Genomic DNA, 19,557 nt, shown 5'->3' on the forward strand with positions numbered 1-19,557 from the left:
TGAGGTTGAAATGCACTGAAGAAAGAAGAGTCCTTTTAACCCTTGGTTTACACTTAGATTTTTCAGGCTTTATATTGTCATCTTGTCATTACTGTCACCACATCAGCACTGGGTAAGAAGGGAAGGCATCAGAAAAGGAAACTAAAATAGCAGTTGTCATTAGCATCACTCAAATATGAAAGCATGTCAGATTTTTAGGAATTATTACAATCTCAGCTGTCTGTCTCTGGGTTAGTGAGGCAGGCTTTCTTGCCTGAGAGGTAGATGGCCCTGGTAGCATCAGTCTGTGGTGAATTTTAATGAAAATCATCAAACAGGTAGTAGAGAGTTGTTACGGATGTATCACATACTATGCAAGAGTTTTCTCTTGCTCCACAAGTGACCGTTTGAGAGCTTGTCACCAGAAGCCCTGCACAGCACAGTGTCACTTGGGCTGTTCCCTAGTTGCAGTCATAAAAACCACTCAAGTTTCAGTTTTACTGCTCTGGATCGATGGCATCATGAAAGGTGTGCAGAAGGGGCTTCCTTCCCTGTCCCTGAATTTGCTACTTGTGATCAAAATGGTTTGGGAAGAACATCTTACCCCAAAGCACTCCTCCATGTTCTGGACTAAATTTTTCAGTTGCTCCAGTCAAGAAGAAGATGGGAAGAGTCAGAACACCCTTGGGATTAATGCTTTCATGCCATTCACAGTCTAAGAGCCTTATCTGAAGCACAGTTCAGTCAGTAGAAAGATTCCCTAAAAAACTTCAGCGCGCATTTGAACTGAACCCTGGATCTTTTGAACATGTACTCAGCCCACTGGGCAGGCAGGACGGTATGTGCGTGTAACACGCAGTAACAATTCTTATTTCTGATTACCAGCTAGTCCTATTAGTACAGAAAAAAAATAATAAATGTAATCCTGAAAGTAGCCCTACTGAGATAGAGTACCGAGGTCTTCAGGGTGTCAGAAATACAGGATGGTTTGAGGCAGTGGTTGCTGGGACACTGGGTCACAGAGAGAGCAGTGCAGGGGTCAGAGGAGAGGGGACACAGGGGAGGCAGAGACGATGCTACACAGACACGCCGGGAAATTCAGGGGTTTGCACTTCACTGTGCAGACACCCCAAAGGTCAGTGCACATTTTAGAGCAAGATGCTGCGTCGCTGCACCTTGCAAGAGTTGCTTTTGCTCACGAATCAAAGCCGTGAAAGGCTCTTGATATTTGCTTGTATTACACTTCATCAGGAAAAGAGGGAGGAGGGAAAAGAAAGAAGGGGGATGCCCAAATTACGTAATGCCTATGTGGGCAGAAGGGAGCGATTGTGTGAGACAAAGGAGAGCACTTGGCAATAATGACTAATTGTCCCGTTTGTTAAGGCACCTGCCTTCAAATGAACTCACTTCTCTTCGTAATTAATGAGATGACATTTCCTGAGTTCCTGCTTCCGCGGATTTCTGTAGCCTGCTCCAGAGCCCGATTGCTCTGAACACCAGAAGCAAAGCAGGAAGGAGGGAGGAATTTAACAGTTCGAGAGCCGTGATGGCCTCTTGCTTTGCAAACTTATTGTATCCCCAGGTAGAAGTGCAGCTCTTCACGAAGGGATGGGAGAGAGGAGTCTGCTCGGGAGGGTGTGCCCGCACGCTGAGGCTCCCTGTGCGCTCACAGAGCTGTCTGGGTCTCTGAGTGGAACATGCTTCCAAACATCTCCTAAAGGGCACACAAGGCACGCTGGGTTAGGGCTGATGCTTTGGCACAAACCCAGCAACGCAGCTCTGCAGTCACGCAGAGAAACACCACCAGAAACTCCAACCCTTCCCAGCCCTCTTCCGCAAGGGAAAGCTGGCCCTGGGGCGGCTGCTCTGCTTCCAGCTCTAGCGTGGGGAAGGTCAGCGTTGGAACGTGTCTCCCCCCAGGACCCTGGGTTCAGCGGGTGCAAATCGCTTCAGCATTAGCAAAGTCTGTGCTGAAGAACTTGACCAGTGACCCTTCTTTTGGGCTTGCATCAAACCTGGTTCTCCAAGTTCTCCCCGGTGCCTGGAGACCCCAGGTCTGACTGTGAACCTGAGCTGTATGGCCTGGAATGGATGACAGGATTCCCTTGTGGCTCCTTCACCCTGGTACCTGCCAGAGATCCTCATGACAGGGATTTTAAATTATTTTTGCAACTAACTTTTCAAAGCGTTACTGTTACTAGCCGTTTGCCTTGCAGTGCCGTAGGGGACTTCCCATCTAATCAATCCCAGCCACGACTTCTGATTTGCACCGTATGTCCACAGCTGAAGAAGTGACCCCTGGCACTAGAACTAACCTCCTCCAAGTTCTTGAACTCTGCGCTGCTTTCATCCACAGACTCGTCATAGATGGAGAGCTCTGTCTGATTCGGCCTCTGTGAAGGAAAGAATCAAATCCAGAAATTAGCAGAGTGCAAAGCTGAGAAGAATGAAAAAAATTACTAACCCAGGCTTAAGACGTCACACATGCTCAAAGGGAAATGCCCGGGAAGAAGGGGCACAGAGGAATCCTGTTTCAATTGTTTATGTCCTCTGACTGAGCTGGCATTTACTGCTGAGATATGAGATAACTTACTCTCATGAGATAACTTACTAGCACTGCCCTGGCTCCAGCTCCAGTTATCGTGCAATAAACCAACCCATACTTGGGGAAACAGCCCGTCTGACCCTCTGTTGTCAGCATGTGCCACATTGCTGCCTCAGCCTTTTCTCCTCCCACCAAGGGAAGTGTTCGTGGATGCTGGGGCTATTCAATGACAAGAGGCACGTGCTTTGCTTTCACAAAGGGCCAAATTCTGCCTTTGTGTGCAGTTGCACGTTCCAGCCAACACCAAACAGAGGGCACGGTGCTGGAACAGCACTTTTGGCTTCTCCAGCCTGGGACAACATTAATCTCCCAGGTAGGGGTTTGCAGAAGACATTTGCCCTTCTGAATTCCCCTTGAAGTCAATTCAGTCAGTAGGCACTTGGCCCATACGTGACAATTAGGAGGAGAAATTATTTTGTTGGATTTAGACCTTTACCACTTGAGATAAGTAAGAAACTATTGGGTGCAGCATTGAGTTGTAATTCTTCCTTTGGGCTGATGCAGTGTGTAAACCCAATGGTGGAGTACTGTGAGCTGGAGAAAGACTGGGAAGCAAATTCACCTCTTCTGAGATGGGTGGCTGGACAACTTCTTTGATATTTGCCAGTGCAAACAAAACAGCATCATGGATTGTCAAGAAGATGTGATTTCGGTCCAGGCCTCCTTCCTCAAAGACCCCGCCGGTGCTAATGTCATTGTACACCTGGGCTGAAGAAAGGGAAGGCGCATGAACAAGAAGAAAACCAAAGAAGGAAGCGTTTAAAAGTGCAGGTGGCTGACAGTGGTCCTCTGAGCTAAAGCAAAGCTGGGATGCATAGGGAAAAATCAGGTTTGCTGCAGAAACGAGAGAGTCGGGATCTATTTTTCTACATGCTGAATGTGGAGATATTACAGTCATCTCACTTCCCAAGTGAAAGGACCTATTTCACACACAGAGAACAGTGTTTCTCCTTCTTTTCTTCTGTTCTATTCTTTCATCTGTTCTGGTTTGGTCCAACAAAAGGCTGGGAGCTCACACATAAAGAACACAAAAAATTCTCCTCTCTGCCAGGAGCACAAAAATGGCGGAAGATCACATGGAAATACGTTCTTCGCGGATTCTTACCATGCACGTTTGCCAGGAACACTTTAATCCCAATCTTCTGATAACTGGAACACAACTAGAAGGGATGAAAGGGGAGAGAGAGGATTAATAACCCTGCTGCTCCAGCTTTGTGTTTAGCCTTATAGTCTTTTATCCAGGGCTTTACACATGTCCTGGGGATGTTGAAGGAGAAAGCCACACAAACCACCTATTGAGGAGGGTAAACACCTTTATCTGAGCTGCCCGAGGGAGCAGAAAGTATCTGGTGATATGTTGCTTGGCTATGTTTGTAGTACAGAACTAACCTTGCCCAGTGCTTTCGTGCCCATGAGGTCAACAAAACACACTCCACTCATGTCCAGGATGATGGTGTGAAAGCTGATATAGGGCGGTGCTGTCATCATAGGGTCAGCATCTGCTGTGGGCATGACACTGAAAGTGCTTCCTTGCAGGGTGGTGGTGCTGCCCAGCTCTCTGGGGGTGTGTACCGGCCCAGCACCATTGGCAGGTGGACGGAACGTGACGTAGGAGATGCTGGCACCGTTAGCAGTCGTCTGGTTGTTATTGGTATCTGTTGGAGAGGTGCTTTCAAAGTCTTTCTGGAGCTCTTGCAAAGACAAGGTCTACAGCAAAGCAGAAATGCACAGTCAGGGCAGGGCGCAACTGTCAGCACAAGCTGAGATCCTGACGTGTGAATGCACCTGAAGTGTTCAGTGGCATGAAGTGTTTTAACCTGGACTAACTCCAGCCTGGTGCTAGACTGAACGTCCCTTGGGGTTGGAGTACGTTAGGTTAATTTTAAATGATTCCTGTTCGTGTGCTTGAGGACTGCTCAGCAATGGAAACCAAATGAAGCTGGGATGACTGGGAAATGTGCTTCAAAAGGGCACTTTTGAGCTGAACGAGGGCATGCCCAGTTTCTAGCAATTGTTCACCAGGTTTCCATTCTAGACTTGTCTATGGATTTCTTGCTCCCAGCCCTTTCCAGTTCTCCTGCATCTTAAGGTTTTGGCCGTTGGGAGGAATGGAGATGTGGGTGGGAAGGAAAGGAGCAAGACGTGGTAAATGTGGCTAGGAAGAGAGTGCAGAAATCCTATGTCAAGAGGAGCTGTTTGATGGGGACTTGGGATCTTGCTCATCAGCACAGGAACCCAGACTGAGTTACCTTGTTCTGCCTCAATAAGAATTTTGGTAGCTTTGTTGGTGGTTGTGCTGTCCCCTTCTCCTGTCGTTTCACATATTTCTTCCTGGCTAAGTACACTTTACCAGGATCCACGCCGGTCTGTGGAAAAGAGTTTTCTTTGAAAAAAATCTGTTCAGCCCCATAGTCAGAGGCTGCTATTTCTTTCCCAGCCTGTGGCACGGGGCACAGGAGGACGGCACCAGCTGTGGTCCTGATGGCAGCCAAACAACACCATCGTCAGTAACTCTGGGTTACATGCAGGGAGCGAGGCTCTCAGCAGCAGGATGACTCTGCTTTGGCAGAGTTTGGAGGAGGATACCTGCCAGGGTTCAGGCATAACCTCTAAAATGAGGTCTACAAACAGCCCTGCAGATCAAGGAGAAAGGGATGGAAGAGTAGAGAATGGTTGTGACCATCTTTTGTGGTTATCCTAGGCTTAATTATCTCCATACAGCAATACAGGAGAAAGCAAGGGCCATTCAGCACCGACTGCAGGCAGAAATTCGTTAGGGCATTGCTCACCTTGGCTATAATCTTCTCGCGGAATATCTCTGAGTTGGCAAAATATAGTGGAGAGCAGTAGGTCACAATTTTAATCCCATTAAGTTCATGTACCTGCAACAGAGACAAGGGTTCAAACCAGGCCTGACGGGGTGGGGTGGGGGCGCAGGGTGGCCGGGAATTTGGGCAGCAGGTAACTGGGAAGATCAAACTGAGCAGCAGCTCCTGCTACCCCTGAAACGGGCAGCAAACAGCCTCGCTCAGACAGAAACGTGGACCTGAGTCTCCTGATGACGTTGGGTACCAGTGGCAAAGAACAGCATTTTCTCTGAGGATGCTTTAGCTTCTGCTTACCTTGTTGTAGGCTTTAGGGTTCTTGTAGATGTCAGTGGAAGTTACTTGGCCCAGGGCAGAACCGTTACGGCTGGGAGAAAAGAGGCGATTGGAATTAGAGCAAATGTTGCAGGGGAAGAAAACTGATTCGCTTCACATTCCATACCAGGATTTGAAAATTTGCTTTATGAAAATACTTAAAGATTTCATCCCTGCAGAGCCTACAGGGCAAAAAAAAAAAGAATCAGCAGTTTGAGATCCCAGACTGGGAAACATTAATAAAGGGCTTTGATGGATTAAAACCGGTGCAAAAACGTCACGTCAGTCTCTGCACACATATGGGGCTCTTTCTTTTTCTGAGCAGGATTTTCTGCTGGGAGCTATGCAGGTAGCTTTTCGTGCTGAAGTAAATACCTTCAGACTTCCCCCTGCCTTGGGATGTGCACATCGCTAACTGTGTGCAGGAGTGGGAATGCAGGCAGTAAATTAACGCCTGCCATTCCTGTTTGCACATTCCAGGGGCCGGGGAGGACACCTGCACTCCCCCAGGCTCCTGCCACACGTACCTTCGAAACATGGGCCAGAGGCCAGTTATAAAAATAATCTGTCGTTTATTCTGCAACTGGGAGGTTTTCCTGCTCTTTTGGTTTCTGTGGCTATGCTGGTACTTACAACTGGGTATGGAAAACCACAACCAGCACGGAAAATCCCACGCCCACAGCAACTCCGTAGGGAAGGCTCAGGAAAAATGCGGACAGGAAGCTCACCAGCCAGACCAGCTGCAGAAAGAGAAGAGCATGGCAGGTCATTTTACTGTGCCACGGGCTGGAGCATGGTGATGGATGGAAAATGGTTTGGCGCTGATATTCTAGAACCAAAGAACTACACGGCTCAGGATCAAAAGACCAAGACCTGAATTCTGTAGCTATTCTAACGATACAGTTTACTGCATGCTTTAGCGTGAAACATCATTGCTGGGAAGCTTGCCAGAAGCCCCAGTTTTTCAGCTGTAAAAGCAGCCAGTGTGTTTCTTCACAGCTGCATGAACACCCGCGCCACTCCTTCAGCCCAAGCAGTATCAGCTTAACTAGTCAAGAAAAGGCTCCTGCAGATCATATCATCTGCTGCTCAGTAACTGCTCCCAGCCCCAAGAAGGCTCCTGCTGCTGGTCAGAGCATCACAGAAGGAATGAGCATCTATCTGAAAACCATCTGAGCATCAACTATAAATGACCTGAACACAGAGCAGATTTGATGACAAAGTATGACAGAGCACACCAAAACCTGCTCCACCGCTCAGCTCAGAGCTCTGTCATTTGTCATTTTTATATATTAGCACTGGGGCATCTCCCTCTGTACAAAATTAGTCCTGTCTAAGCATATAAACATGCCCTCTGAGAATCATTATCAGGTTATTATAATCCCATCCTCAAGACTGATAAAACCTGACTTTGACCTTGGGCAAATAAGGGTAACTTTGATGACTTCAGCATCTTAATTTCTATGCGTTGTGCGTATAAATGGCGAGTGAGGGTGTACTGGCTTCCCTCCATCCAGACTTCACGCTGGGCTGTATCTGTGGCGTGATCCCTGCAGTCAGCACCGAGACATGGACAGACTTGAGGTAATGAACACCGATGGTCTGACATCACCCAGAAATGGTGTTCCCCGTTTTGGGACAGGACACTGAATCTAGTTCAAATTCCAGGGAGATTAAGGTCAGGGGAACGTGGTTCACTTCATTGGCATCTGCCTGGTCCCCACGCTCCCTGCAGCTGTGGGCTGCCCGTGCTTGCTGGCAGCAAGAGCTTTGTCCCAGCAGCTCCGTGGGAACAGAGCCCGGCCAGGGCAGTGGGTCTGGCTGTGCCACGCGGGACAGGTGATTCACACGGGACAAACCAGAGCGGCTTCTGACAGCCGCTCACCCCCGCTGTGGTGACCACGACTGGCAGAGACAGGCACCCCAGGCAGCACCGTGCCTCTCCGCTCAGACCCTCGTCTGCTCAGATATCTGCCCGGATTTAGAGCTGGGGGCTGTGGAGCTCGTGGGGCTGGGCTGGGCTCCCCTCTGCGAGCTCTGATAAAGGGCAATAACATCACCTGCCCTCACATGAACTGCCAGAGCCGGCCGAGACCTTCCCTCCTACCCACCAGGCATCAGCAGAACCCATTCAAACATGTGCTGAAATTGCCATAAATGATCCCCGACAGAGAATCCTATCTTCCCATCAGCGACTTTCCCTCTCTGTCGGTTCTTGCCTGCAGAACCGTGTCAGCTCAGACCTCGCACGTCCTAGCGCGGTCAGCCTGCTGGGCTCCCTCCTAAGCACGGACCGTTTTCCTGTAGCTCATGCCCTGTGCTGGAGCGTGCCTTCACATCACGATCACACCTCTGCCTGGACTGCTAACCCATCTCTTCTCCAGCACCTGTTTGAACAGTTTTTGGGAAAAGCTCTTGATGACTCAGGTCAGCCCCTTTGGACTCCTGATTTCTCCGATAAGACAGTTTGTCGGGACCTGACAGGATATTGGCTCAGTGTCCACACACACACCACTCAGCCGTGGGAGTCCTGTTCAAACACTGTCTTTTTATGTCAGACATTTCCAAATTCCGTTCTCACTCCCCCGCACCCCCTGCCTGGGTTTATACATCAACCAGTGCCTGGAGTCCTTATCACTGTGAAGGGCTCTCCTCACCCTGGAGGGCTATTGTGTGAGTTTTTAAGTCATGACTCCTAGATATTGAGCAGGGCCGGTTTGGCTAGTTCTGGGCAAACAGGCTCCCGCAGTTGATTGGCATTTAAACAGAGCAGGTAATAGTTCAGGCCTCTCTGATATGTGTGCTAAGCATGAGGGTGCTCAGCTGGGCAGGACAGGCTCCGCCGCTGCTCGGGACCTCGTTGGCCGGGGGTTGGAAGAAGGATCACGCTGAGAGAGCGAAACCCACCTTCTGCAGGGGACCCACAGGGCCCTTCTGTCCCCAAAAGCCTGCCGGGGGGCTGGCTGCTCGCCCTGCCTCTGCCTCGCCCAGCCCTGGGCTGAGCTGCAGGTGTAAGGCAGGTGATGCCTCCCACCCATCCCCAGGCACTCACGCAGTCCAGCTTGCTCTTCTTCCACAGGTAGAAGGGATCTGCCAGCTGCTTGAGGGAGTTTTTCAGGTTCACCGCGATGAGGGCTCCCAGGACAGACTGCGGAGGAGAGAGGATCCTATCAGATGGGATGTGGGTGTGCAATGTGGGTGTGCCACGTTTTGCAGATGTTTTCTGCAGTATCTGCCTTCCGTGGTCCAGGTGCCATGAGGGAATGGGAAAGGGTGATGCTCACAAAGATCTCACTTGGATCTGAGCATGAAAATTTAGACTATTCTTGCTTCCAAAGGCTCAGTGCAGACAGGACCCCAGGCCAGGAACAAACCGTGCTGTGCAGCAGTTTGCATCAGGGATTTTTGGAGCAAGACTGAGCCTTTGCTTGGGTGTGTAGAGTATGTGACGCAACGGCCACGCTGTTTGCACAGATATTTGTGTTACCTTTGGAAGAGGTTCGAGGTAGATCCCCAGAGCCAGCATGGTCACCATAACCACCAAGGCCACACAGAAACTTGCCACCTGCAAAAAAGAAAGAAACCACTTCAGCAAACATCAGGGTCTTCCTAAAGCCCCTCTGGGTCTTTCCTGCTGCTTCAGCCAATGGCACAACTGGTCACTGCAGTATTTTATGTGAGCAGATGATTCCCTCTGAGAATCAGGCTAGGATTTTGCAGATCTCACAGATAACCCCACACTTCCCTCACGTGGTGGCCCTGCTCAATCGGGGGAGCCAGATGGGGAATGTAGATTTACAGCCCTACGTCTGCGACCAATTCAAAGAACCGTCCAGGGAACAAAGTGGGGTTGGGAAGGGAAGAAATTCTGCTTTAACAGCACCAGTGTGAAGCACTCGTATATGGAGCTTCTCCAGACCTGCAGCAGCGATGCCAGGCTGGCAGCACGCAGAGCTACAGGGGTTTGTGGCCAAGTAGGGTCACGCAGGGGAGAGAGGAAGAGGAGGTACTAACTTGTGATTTCCCTCCTGCTCCATCCACGGCGAGGGTGACAGAGAGAGCACAGCAGATCACGTGGATTTTGAAGAAAGAACCAAAGAAGTTGCTGCAGCCCAGGGCCAGCATTTCCTGTGGAGATGGAGGAATGTGGTCATCAGAAAGGACACCTGCCCGCCCTGCCCTGCCAGCGCGTGTGAGCTGCCAGGAAGGAGAGCAGGTGCCCGAGTCTTCGGTTTGTGTGGCTAGTGAAGGGACCCGGATTCTCTGCAGTGTGTCCCAGACCCTTTTCCTTCAAGTAGGAGCTGGGATGGGCACTGGAGGAGCAGGGGAAACCTGGAAGCACAATTCCACATAAACACGTTGTCATCTGTTGACACACTAAGGGCAGGGCATCGTGTGGTATGTGTGGCTGTTATTGAAAGCTGCCACTGTGCCAGTGATGACAAAAGAGGATTGTTTAATGGCCTGCCTCTCACAGTATCTAGGTGACACACCAGGAATCCAGGTCTTTCTCTGCTCGGTGAGAAATACATGAGCCTCGTTGTGCTCCAACAACCTGCAAAAATGCCATCTGTGCCAGCACGCAGGGCCGAAGCCTCAGGTCTGGAGGGAGAGCAAAGCAGAGATCTCAAGCTGAGGCTTTTTTCCCTTTTGCAGGCTCCCTCTGGTCCACAGGAGATGGATCTGCCATGTCCTTTCGACCTGCACATGGCAAGCTGCCACGTGAGCCTGCATGCATGGGAGCAGCACGTCTGCTTTAAGCAGAGCACTGTTTGAAAGCTTCCCATTCATGCAGCAAGGTTTTCTTTTCACACCTGAGAGCAAGGGGAACGGTCCTTGACTGCATCCTTCCAGACCAAGCGTTACCTGGTTGGGGTCCACGTCGTAGCCGTGCTTGGCTGCCAGCGTTCTCCCCATGGCTAAGTTGATCACGTAGCTCACGATGGCAAGCGAGAAAGCTGTGCCGATCATGTCTTTCCACTTGTTCACCAGGGGCAGGGTTGGCGCTGGGAACCTGCACTCAGAGCGGAGGTGAGAAGCAGTTGTGACACGAGTGTCCGGAGGCTGGTGAAGTGGGTGAGGAGCTGGTGTGTTCAGGAATGACATAATCCCTGTCTGCACTGTGGACAGCTTGAGTGGATGGTGGTAGTTGTGTAACAGGGCACAGCAGTGCTGCCTGACAGTCCTGGAAGGGGACTGTCATACAGCAGGAAAGAGTGAGGTGTTTTCCAGGTTGCAGGAGGAGGAGGAGGAGGAAGGAAAATTATCTGGAAGCTGAATCAGACCTGCACATGGACTTACCCCATGCTGATCTTCCCAACTACTGGCATGCCGTACTTCTCGGGCATGTTAAAGCTGCCAGAGATTGCAGTTGCAACTATTACCTGAAAGTCCAGAGAATAAAAGAGCAGTAAGCAGAAAGAACATGACGTCTCTCGGAAGCGTTAAGGTAGCTGTGCTCCTGGAGCTGATGGGAGAAAATCAGCACTAAATTCAGGCTAGGAAAGGAGAGAACCTCCCCAGCAGGAGTTATGCTCCTCATCCTCAGCATCTCCAGGATGCAGTTACAGTCTAACGGGGACGAGCTGGGCATCAGAGGTGTCCTGCGTGGGGGTGGCCCAATTTCTGACCCCGAGCCATGTGGGGCTCACGTCATATTCACTGGGTAGATGCTCAACGTGAGGGGCCCTCTGTGAGCAGAAGTGGGTGTCCCAGGGCTGTAAGGAGAGGGGAGGGACAGCCTCCTGGGCCCAAGGGACAGTTCGTGTGTCACTTACAATGATGATCTCCATGGGGATGGGCATCCGGATCTTTTTCATGTACTTTAAGTTGAGCTCCTTGACAATGATCAGGAGCACAGCACTGACCAAGGCATAGACCAGGGAGGCCACGTTCGTTTTGGGCAGACCTTTACAAATATCAATGAATGTCTGAAGGGGAGAGAAGAGGAGAAATTGTCATGGGGAACCAGAGACTCTGGACAACATGGACAGCACAATGGAGAACACTTGTTACTGTAATCAGCTGCAAACACCCTGAGATGTGAGGAGGGTGAGAGAAATACTAGAAACCCTGCTGCTGAGATCAGCTACCAGTCCTGGGTCTGTGCTGTCTGGTTAATGCAGTTCGAGCTGCATCAGTGGAGGATGCAGCCATGGAAGATGCAGGAAAGCCCAGGAATGAGTTAAACCTGCTCACAGGAAAAGTTTCTACTGCTAATAGTAGTGCAGGACTCCTGCTGTAAAGCAACACAGTTCAAAATCTCCCCAAATCCCAGACCCATTTCGTTATTTCTAACTCAAAACTAGCAGCCAAGGGCTCCGATAATACTGTATAGGAAATGCAGTGGCAGCAGTGGAGGTGGGCTGGGCTGGGAGTGGCGTGGCAGCCGTATTCCCCCTCCCTCCACCCTTTCCTTCCCTCCGAGCCCCCCTTTCCCCTGCGCGGGTGGCAGTGGTGGCTGTGGTGGCACTGGGGGAGGAGGTGCAGGGAAGGTCCCTGTCCAGAGCACCCACTTACATAGACGATAGCTAAGGGCCCGGTGTAAGACGGGACTGTCAAGCCGAAGACGTACTTGAGCACGGAGATGAGGATCTGCAGCCCTGCTGCTGTCATGAAGCCCCTGATGAAAGACTCTGAGAGGTAGATAGCAACAAAGCCAAACTGCAGGAATCCCAGGCACAGCTAGGGTAGGACAGACAGGGCGTTAGGAGAAGCGTGCCAGCCTGAGAGGGCGAGGTGCAGGGCTGGGAGATGGGGCTCATCCCTCCCACGCTGCCATGGCACGGGCTGGGCTGGGCTGGGCTGAGCAGGCTGTCCCGGAGCAGGGATGGGGAGCTGCAGGGTGCTGGGGTGTCATCACCGGCTGCGATCCTGCCCCAGGGCCTGGCCTCACCCTTGCTTTGGAAAATTTCACACTGAGACTGCAGCTAGGGCAGGATACCCCCAAAACCTCTATGCTGAGGCGTCGTCCACTTGAAGTGGGGCCTCTTCTAGCATCTGCTGCCTCCACCTCTGCTCCAGGGAGAGCTCGGCTGACGCCGTGCGGGCCAGCGCTGGCCAGAGGACACAGCACCGGCGGTTCAGCGGGTCCTTACTTGTATGATGGCTGTCAGGCAGGCTAAGGTGGCAGAGATCTCCAGCCTGGCCGCTTCCAGGGCCGTGGTGTTCACGCTGGTCTCATTGGTGGCATGGTTGAAGTAATGGAAGTCTGACTCTGGAGCCAGCTCATTGCAGACGTTGCCAACAATAATGCTGATGACTGCAAAAGTACCTACAACACAACACAGTGATGTCAGTAGTTTTCTCTAGAGAGCGTCCTGTCCTGGAAGGCACTTGGCCGGGTTAGGCTGTCCAGAGAGAGTCACCCAGCCCATCCCTGCAGCCAGCCCCGCGGCAAGATGCGGCAGAGGTTCACTGGGGTGAGACCCCGCTGTGCAGCCAGAATCAGGGATCCCGTAACCCCCCAGCAGACCCAATATGCCCAAACATCTCTATTCTGGGACACGCTAAGCATTCCCAGCCAGTATTTAACTACCTTGTGCAGACAGTTGCTCTGCAGACTCTTACCTGGGACCATCTGATGGATGCCGCCGAGGAAGAGGTATGTTATCAAGGGGAAGAAGGAGGAGTAGAGCCCGTTGACGGGAGGCAGGTTGGCCAGCAGCGCAAAGGCCATCCCTGGAAAACACGAGGGAGATGGGCAGGTCCCCCAGGTCTGTGCGGCTGGTGGCAGCCCCCTGCCCTGCTCACGCTCACATCAGCTCCGAGAAGGTGCCGTGGCCAGGACTGCTGCTTTCTGGGCAGGAGAGGCCGAAGAGGGCAGGGACGGGCACCGCGGGGAGATAAAGGGACAACCAGGTTGGAGCTTCGGTTTATACGTGTCAGCAGTAAGGGTAGCTAACCCCCCAGAGCAGACATCTGCTGTCATCTGCAGACCTTTACTTGAACTGGCAAAGTGCTATCCCCTCTCCGTGGCCCAGAAAGTCATCGCGTCTCACCTTGTGGCACTTGAATCGTCCCCGCACTGAGCCCACCGAGAACATCAGGCAAAATGTAGTCCTTAATTTTATACTTGGGAAACCACACAAGTATTGGGAACAGGCTGAAGAGAATGAGTTTGAATCTGGAAGCTGAACATCTAGACAAGATTTAAAAAAAAAAAAAAAAAAAAAAGGCGAATAAGTAAAGAAAGGAAGCGAGTGAGCTGGCGAGTGAGCAAGCAAGGGAGCAAGAAAGGATCTTCCTAGGAATGTCTTAACCTTTCTCCCACACCAAATCCCAAGCCCAGTATTTGGCACAGCCCTTCCCGGCGAGTGCAAGGCTCCTGCAGTTAGCTAGCTGTTCCCGTGGGGGATTACGGTGGGGACCTTCCTCGCTCCCCACTCCCGCCACAGCTGGAAGAGGAACCTGCACGAGTGAAGGATTGAGCCTTTAGCCCCCCAATCTCTTGATACCCTTCAGATAGGGGATAGGTGAGCTGTAGGGAGGAAACGCAGCTCAGAGGTTCATGGGGCAGTTGCAAAGAGCCAAAGATGAACATTTTAGGTTCTTGGTCAAAAAAAACCCTGAAGTGTGTCTGAAAGAAGATTGCTTCTGAGTTGGCACATGCAATATCTCATGTGTCTGCCCGTTAACATGTATGTTCTCTCTTTCCTGTATTACTGCCTTCCTTTTTCCAAGGAATGGATCTAGATTTTCAAGATAGTGATCAGCAGGATTATTAATATTTATTTGCTCAATTATTAATCTTTCTTTAAGGAGAGTCAGTACTGTTTTTAATCAGAAAGCTGCTAAAAGGAAATCCTGGCTGGAAAGCTTAAAGAAATAATCCACACACACATACCTACATCACCAGTTGGACTTTTTTCACTATTAAAAGCCCCTTGGAAAACAGAACCCCAAACCCCAGATGCACTTAGTGCAAACTGTTCCGCTTATTTGCCTTACAGCTGAAGAGCTGAGGCAGTGAAACAAGCGACCAGTTTCCCTTATTTCAGTACAATTTGCATTTCTCCTGTGCCTTTCATCCATCAAAGCCCTGAAGGTCATGGAGAAGGTTTCCCAGCATAAAAACGGGAACTTTATCCCCAGATCCAAATTATATCCCAATTCCAGACTGAATCTGGTTTACATTTGCCCCAGCTATAGCATTCTATGTTACCTGAAAAGGTTTTTCAGTTTTTCCCCAATGGGGTAACTTCTACTTTTCTTCTCAAACTCCTCATCGAAGAGGCTGACCGAATATGCAGGACGTTCGATGACATAGCGAGGCCTGGCGTGGTTCATCTCTGGATCATTTAAATTTTTCCCAGAAAAAAGAAAAAACAAAGCCAAGAATGTGACTGGAGCTGGCCCCACCTGCAGTATAACAGACCGGACACCTCCAGCGTCTGGGAGCCCTCCCCGAACATCTCCACCCTAAATAGTTTCCCCGTGGCGCAGAGGCAGGTCCTGGGAGTGGCTTCTCCCAGCACCGGGGGCTGCTGCTCCCCAGCACAAGGAGTTTTACCACCTCTTTTGAGGTGATGCTAATGAGCGATGCTGCGTGAAGGGGACCGGAGCGCGTCCTGGATTGTCTGGCAGACGAGCATGGGTGTTAATCTTAGCTCTGGCAGTGACTGCCTTTTTGCCTCGGGCAAGTCACTTGACCTTTCTCATGCCTCAGTTTCACCATCTGCTCGTGGGGTTGGCGAGACGTCGCAACGCTGGGCAGCCCTGACACAGTTTGCAGTGGTAGATACTGGCACTGCGATTAAAGGCAGTTTCCACCCGAGATGTTCCTGCTTTCAGCAGCCTACTTATTTCTCCCTTGCCGTGAGAGGCTGTGGACGAGTCCTTGGTTTATTCTAGGAAGTGATGGGCAGGAAGATAACTGTTGCTAAGTCATTTCGGTGATGATGATGCCAAAACATCTGGATGGACTAGTCCTGCCCGGTATGTGGGTCTCGCCAAAGAAAGGTGATGAACTTCAGAGAACCCTTATTTTACTATGACCAGTGATGCCAGGGAAGAGGGGAGAACCATTATGAACTGGAGAGGCTGGGAGTGGAGGGAGGAAGTGGTCAGATATAAAACAAGGATATTGGTAATTATTTGCGGTATGGCGTGTATCTAAGTGGGTCATTGCCCAACATAGGAGTAGAAGAGGGGGTGGAAAAAACTGGTGATTCAGGCAGAAGAATGTATCAAGAAAAAACATCCAGGTGCTGAGAGCTTACGGAGCGATTTGAAGGTACCAGATCCTCCTCTCTCCTCTTTTGTCACTGTGGGCGCTGATGAAGCTGCTGCACACCTTGACACCAGCTTCGGTGGAACTGGGATGAGCGGAACGTCCGTCCGTAGGACTGATGTCAGCCCTCACTGATAAGCAGTTACCTTGGAGTGGGGGCTGGATGAGGTGGTTTAATAGGCAGCGGAGTGGCCCAGCAGTCCAGCGCGGGAAGGAAAGTATGATGCAGACAGCCGAAACTTTTGGGAGAATTTAGGTCAACAGAATCATTATGCAAATAGGAGTTAATGGGTTTAGAAAGGGAGGTCATCAACCCCGCTCCTGCAGTGGATGCTTTAGCGCTCACAGGGGTGACCGAGTGCAGTTTGCTGTAGAGCAGCTCCAGCAATGGGGTGGTTCTGATTCCAGGCTCTGATCTGCACCCACGCTGTCTCGGAGGGACCCCAGCCTGTCTGTGGGGGGCAGCTGGGTGCAGTGAGAGACACCCCCCTCTTCCTGCACTACCAGGCGCTTATCCCATGCCCTCGGCAGGCATGCACACGCTGGCATCCCTGCTGCTCCTTTTCAGCCAGAGATACCCTTCCATGAGCAATTACAAGCTTTACCTTCTGGAGGATCAGTGCAGGCTGAGACTAAGCAGTGTCCTAGGCTCTTTCCCAGTCCCTACTCTCATGCCAGAAGCCCAACTGGTCATTCCCCGGTTTTCCCACCTCAGTCTGCAGAAGTCTTGTCCCTGCCTTACAGTCTTGCTCCGGATCCTGTTGCTGAGCAGGTTCCCAGCCTGCCCAGCCTTTCTCCAGGGCCCAGCCCCACAGCTCTGCTCTAGAGTTCCAGATTCACTCCCTCGTGAATATTTTGTGGCCCAGGTCTAAGCTTAGCAACAAGCTTCTAAGGGGTGATGAACCCAGCCAGGTTTCTGGTGCAAGAAGTTTCTCTCAGCTTTGTTTCTCAGCTCCATCACTTGCCAAGCAGCATGCCTGCCATTAAACAGACTGAATCAGCCAATTATATCACAGCCCTTTAATGAATTTCCCCTGCTGAGCGAAAGTGCTGGCAATCAGGAAAAATAATAAACAAGGCAAGTATAGAGGGAAAAATATCCCCACGATTAAATTCCATCTTAAACAAACAGGCTAATGATGTCAGCGTCTCGGACAGAGTCAAGTTCTTGACTTGGCTTATCAATGGCCTTGCCCTAGATCAAACAGCAGGTTAAACCTTTGAGATTTTGGAATTAAAGAGAACGAGCTGTGTGACTGCTCCTTGAACGAAAGGCAAAACCAGCTGTCCTGGTGTTGATGGGATAAGACCACAGCAAGCTGCAGAGCTGGTTTAAATCCTGCAGCTGGGGCAGGACACTGAAGCAATGGAGTGTGTGTGGAGAGAAAAACAGAGTGCCAGTAAATTGCTGCATTGCAGGGACCAGGTTTTTCAAGAGCTCCGTTCCAGTATGGGCATGGAAATAAAGGGCATCGGGGAAGAGCCACATGACAAGCTTTTCAGAAAGCCCCTTCCTCCAAGGTGTTGGCTAGCGTGGATGGTGCTGAGAAATGTGAAGTCTGGCCTCACTGATAATTCTACTTGGCCTGAGGTCTTGGAGAAATTGTGACGCACTGAGTACATAACTGTGCCGTGATACTTGCAGCCAGCAATAAATGAAGGCAGAACTGCTTCAATCCAAGATTATGATGTGGGTGAAAGATATTGTCCCAGCAGGTCATCAGCTAAGAGTCCCGACAGTTCATACCTGGCTGCTCCCTGCCCTGCCGGTCTCAAACCAGCCTCTGCACACCGAGCACAGACCTTTTTTCCCAGTGTTCATCTTGCAACTGCATTTACTAAGCTCTTATCTTCTGCCCCTGTGCTGGTGATAGCTGTGTTTGGGGAGAGGAAAGTCACATTGAGGTTTCTGACTCGTGTTGATAGGAGCCATTGGCATAAAGCCACTTACCTGTGCTGGCGTAGGCATAGAAAAGGAACTGCAGTCCAAGGAGTGTGAGTCAAAATTTAGTGGGAAAACAATCTGATCACTACGCTATGCGTGATATAAGGGCCCAAACTGATCCCGGTGCAAGAGCTGGACATTCAGGGAATGTCTCTGCTACATTTTAGGGAGAAAAAATATCAGTGCTCTGGAATTATTTTTCCCTCCTTCATCTTCCCCCTCTCCATCCCCCTTCTCCTTGCACAAGGCGATGCACGTGCAGATCTCCTGGCTGACTGCTTCTCAGCTGATGGAGTTCAGAGGTCTGGTCTCTTCCACATCCCGGGGGAATATTCATTAAAAACATCTCCCTCCCAGGTCCATTGCCCAAGAAAGGGTTATCAGGAGGAACTCCCCCCTACCCCAGGAGGCAAGGTCTGCCCGGGGAAGGCAGGCACAGGTGCAAGGGTTTGGTTGCGACACCAGGACAAGGTCTTGACTCCTGTTGCCCCGAGTTAGTGCCTCCAGCGCCGTGTCGGCCACGAGTCCCAGCCTCCCGCTCGCGGCTCCGGCTGCAGGTGCCGTGGGAGCCCCGGGGCAACATGGTGGAAGGGCCCAAATCTCACAAGATCAGGCGAGGAAGCCGTCCCCTCCTCCCCTGAGACCTGTGCTGTGCGAGGAATGGCGTGGGGAGGGACAGGGTGGGCGCAGTGCCGGGCTCTGCGGTGCCAGGTGCTCCCCCAGCCTGGACTCTGCCTCACCCTCCCGCCTGCTTCCCTCTCCCTTTCACGCCTCTGGTGTCGAGCTGGGCTCACAAAACACCCAGGCAGGAGGAGAAGGAGGTTTCTGCTTTCAGTCAGTTCAGGTATTTCAAAAGGATGTTGTATAATTCACCTCCCCTACCGGGCACACTGGGCCCAGCGGATCCGCCCACTCCAGGGTTGTTCACTCTCTCCCACCTCCTGGCATCAGCGACAGGCCAGGACGGAGTCCAGCTGATGGGCCACACCAGGAGCTCGTCACCGGGGGACCCTGGCACGTTTGTTCAGGTTGGTGTCTTCAGCTGGGCCGTCTGGCTGGGCACACCTTTGTGCTCACACTTAAAATCGCTTTGATCCAATTTAGTTCAGTTCTACCTTCGGCTCTGAATTGTCGTGGGGTTCATCTACAAATGAACTGATACGGGAGGAAAAAAGCGCCTTGCGGTGGTAAGGCTAGGTTTGTAGTCTCACATGTCTGCACAAGTATATTGGTGAAAAGCACCTTTCCTAGTAATACGGATAGCCTGGGGAAGGGGAAGAGGCTGGAGCGAGGACGCTGCGGTTGTGTCCAGGGGCTGAGCTGTCGGCTGCACACACGCTGCCCCGCTCTGGATACACACAACATTGGCCATGGGCTTTAACTTTTTCTTAACCTCTGCCCTTTGGAAATAGAAGGGGCTGATGCCAGGACAGCATATAGACCAGTTATGAAAAACATCCTATCCCAGAAACAGCTTTTAGCCTCAGAAAAGGCAAAACGCCCGAGTGAATAAAGCTCAGGCAACGCTGACCTGCTTCAATCCACTTTCCAGGAGCAGCACGCAGGAACCATCGTGATAGCTGGTGGAATAAAAGCCGGAGAGAGAGGGAGAGGGTGTGGGAGGTGCTACCTGGCCCTGCCTGGCCGTGGTGAGGCA

The 19,557-nt window shown here is 51.2% G+C and overlaps 1 protein-coding gene across 1 annotated transcript; it reads right to left on the minus strand.

The window, feature by feature from the left end:
- Nucleotides 1–1,645: 1,645 nt before the first annotated feature.
- Nucleotides 1,646–15,012, minus strand: SLC26A9 (solute carrier family 26 member 9). The gene is made up of 20 exons (XM_074925534.1): nt 14,888–15,012; nt 13,725–13,864; nt 13,294–13,404; nt 12,822–12,997; nt 12,244–12,408; nt 11,502–11,654; nt 11,026–11,108; nt 10,591–10,738; nt 9,739–9,852; nt 9,212–9,289; nt 8,777–8,872; nt 6,358–6,464; nt 5,707–5,776; nt 5,374–5,466; nt 4,834–4,950; nt 3,974–4,291; nt 3,690–3,744; nt 3,147–3,292; nt 2,295–2,372; nt 1,646–1,693 (listed from the first exon to the last, which is right to left on the minus strand). Exons 1-20 carry the CDS (start codon nt 15,010–15,012, stop codon nt 1,646–1,648), a joined length of 2,421 nt encoding a protein of 806 aa, XP_074781635.1.
- Between the last annotated feature and the right edge of the window lie 4,545 nt (nt 15,013–19,557).

The sequence above is a fragment of the Athene noctua genome, chromosome 23 (assembly GCF_965140245.1).
Source record: "Athene noctua chromosome 23, bAthNoc1.hap1.1, whole genome shotgun sequence".
In the NCBI taxonomy this organism is placed as follows: Eukaryota; Metazoa; Chordata; class Aves; order Strigiformes; family Strigidae; genus Athene; species Athene noctua.

Bases quoted from the DNA above. Each gene is read 5' to 3' on its own strand.
- SLC26A9 (XM_074925534.1), bottom strand. From the start codon at position 15,012: ATGAACCACGCCAGGCCTCGCTATGTCATCGAACGTCCTGCATATTCG. The intron at 9,290-9,738 runs GTTAGTACCTCC...TCTTTTTTGCAG, and splicing joins GAGCAGGAGGGAAATCACAA to GTGGCAAGTTTCTGTGTGGC. The intron at 4,951-5,373 runs GTGAGCAATGCC...TCTTTTCCACAG, and splicing joins GCGAGAAGATTATAGCCAAG to ACCGGCGTGGATCCTGGTAA.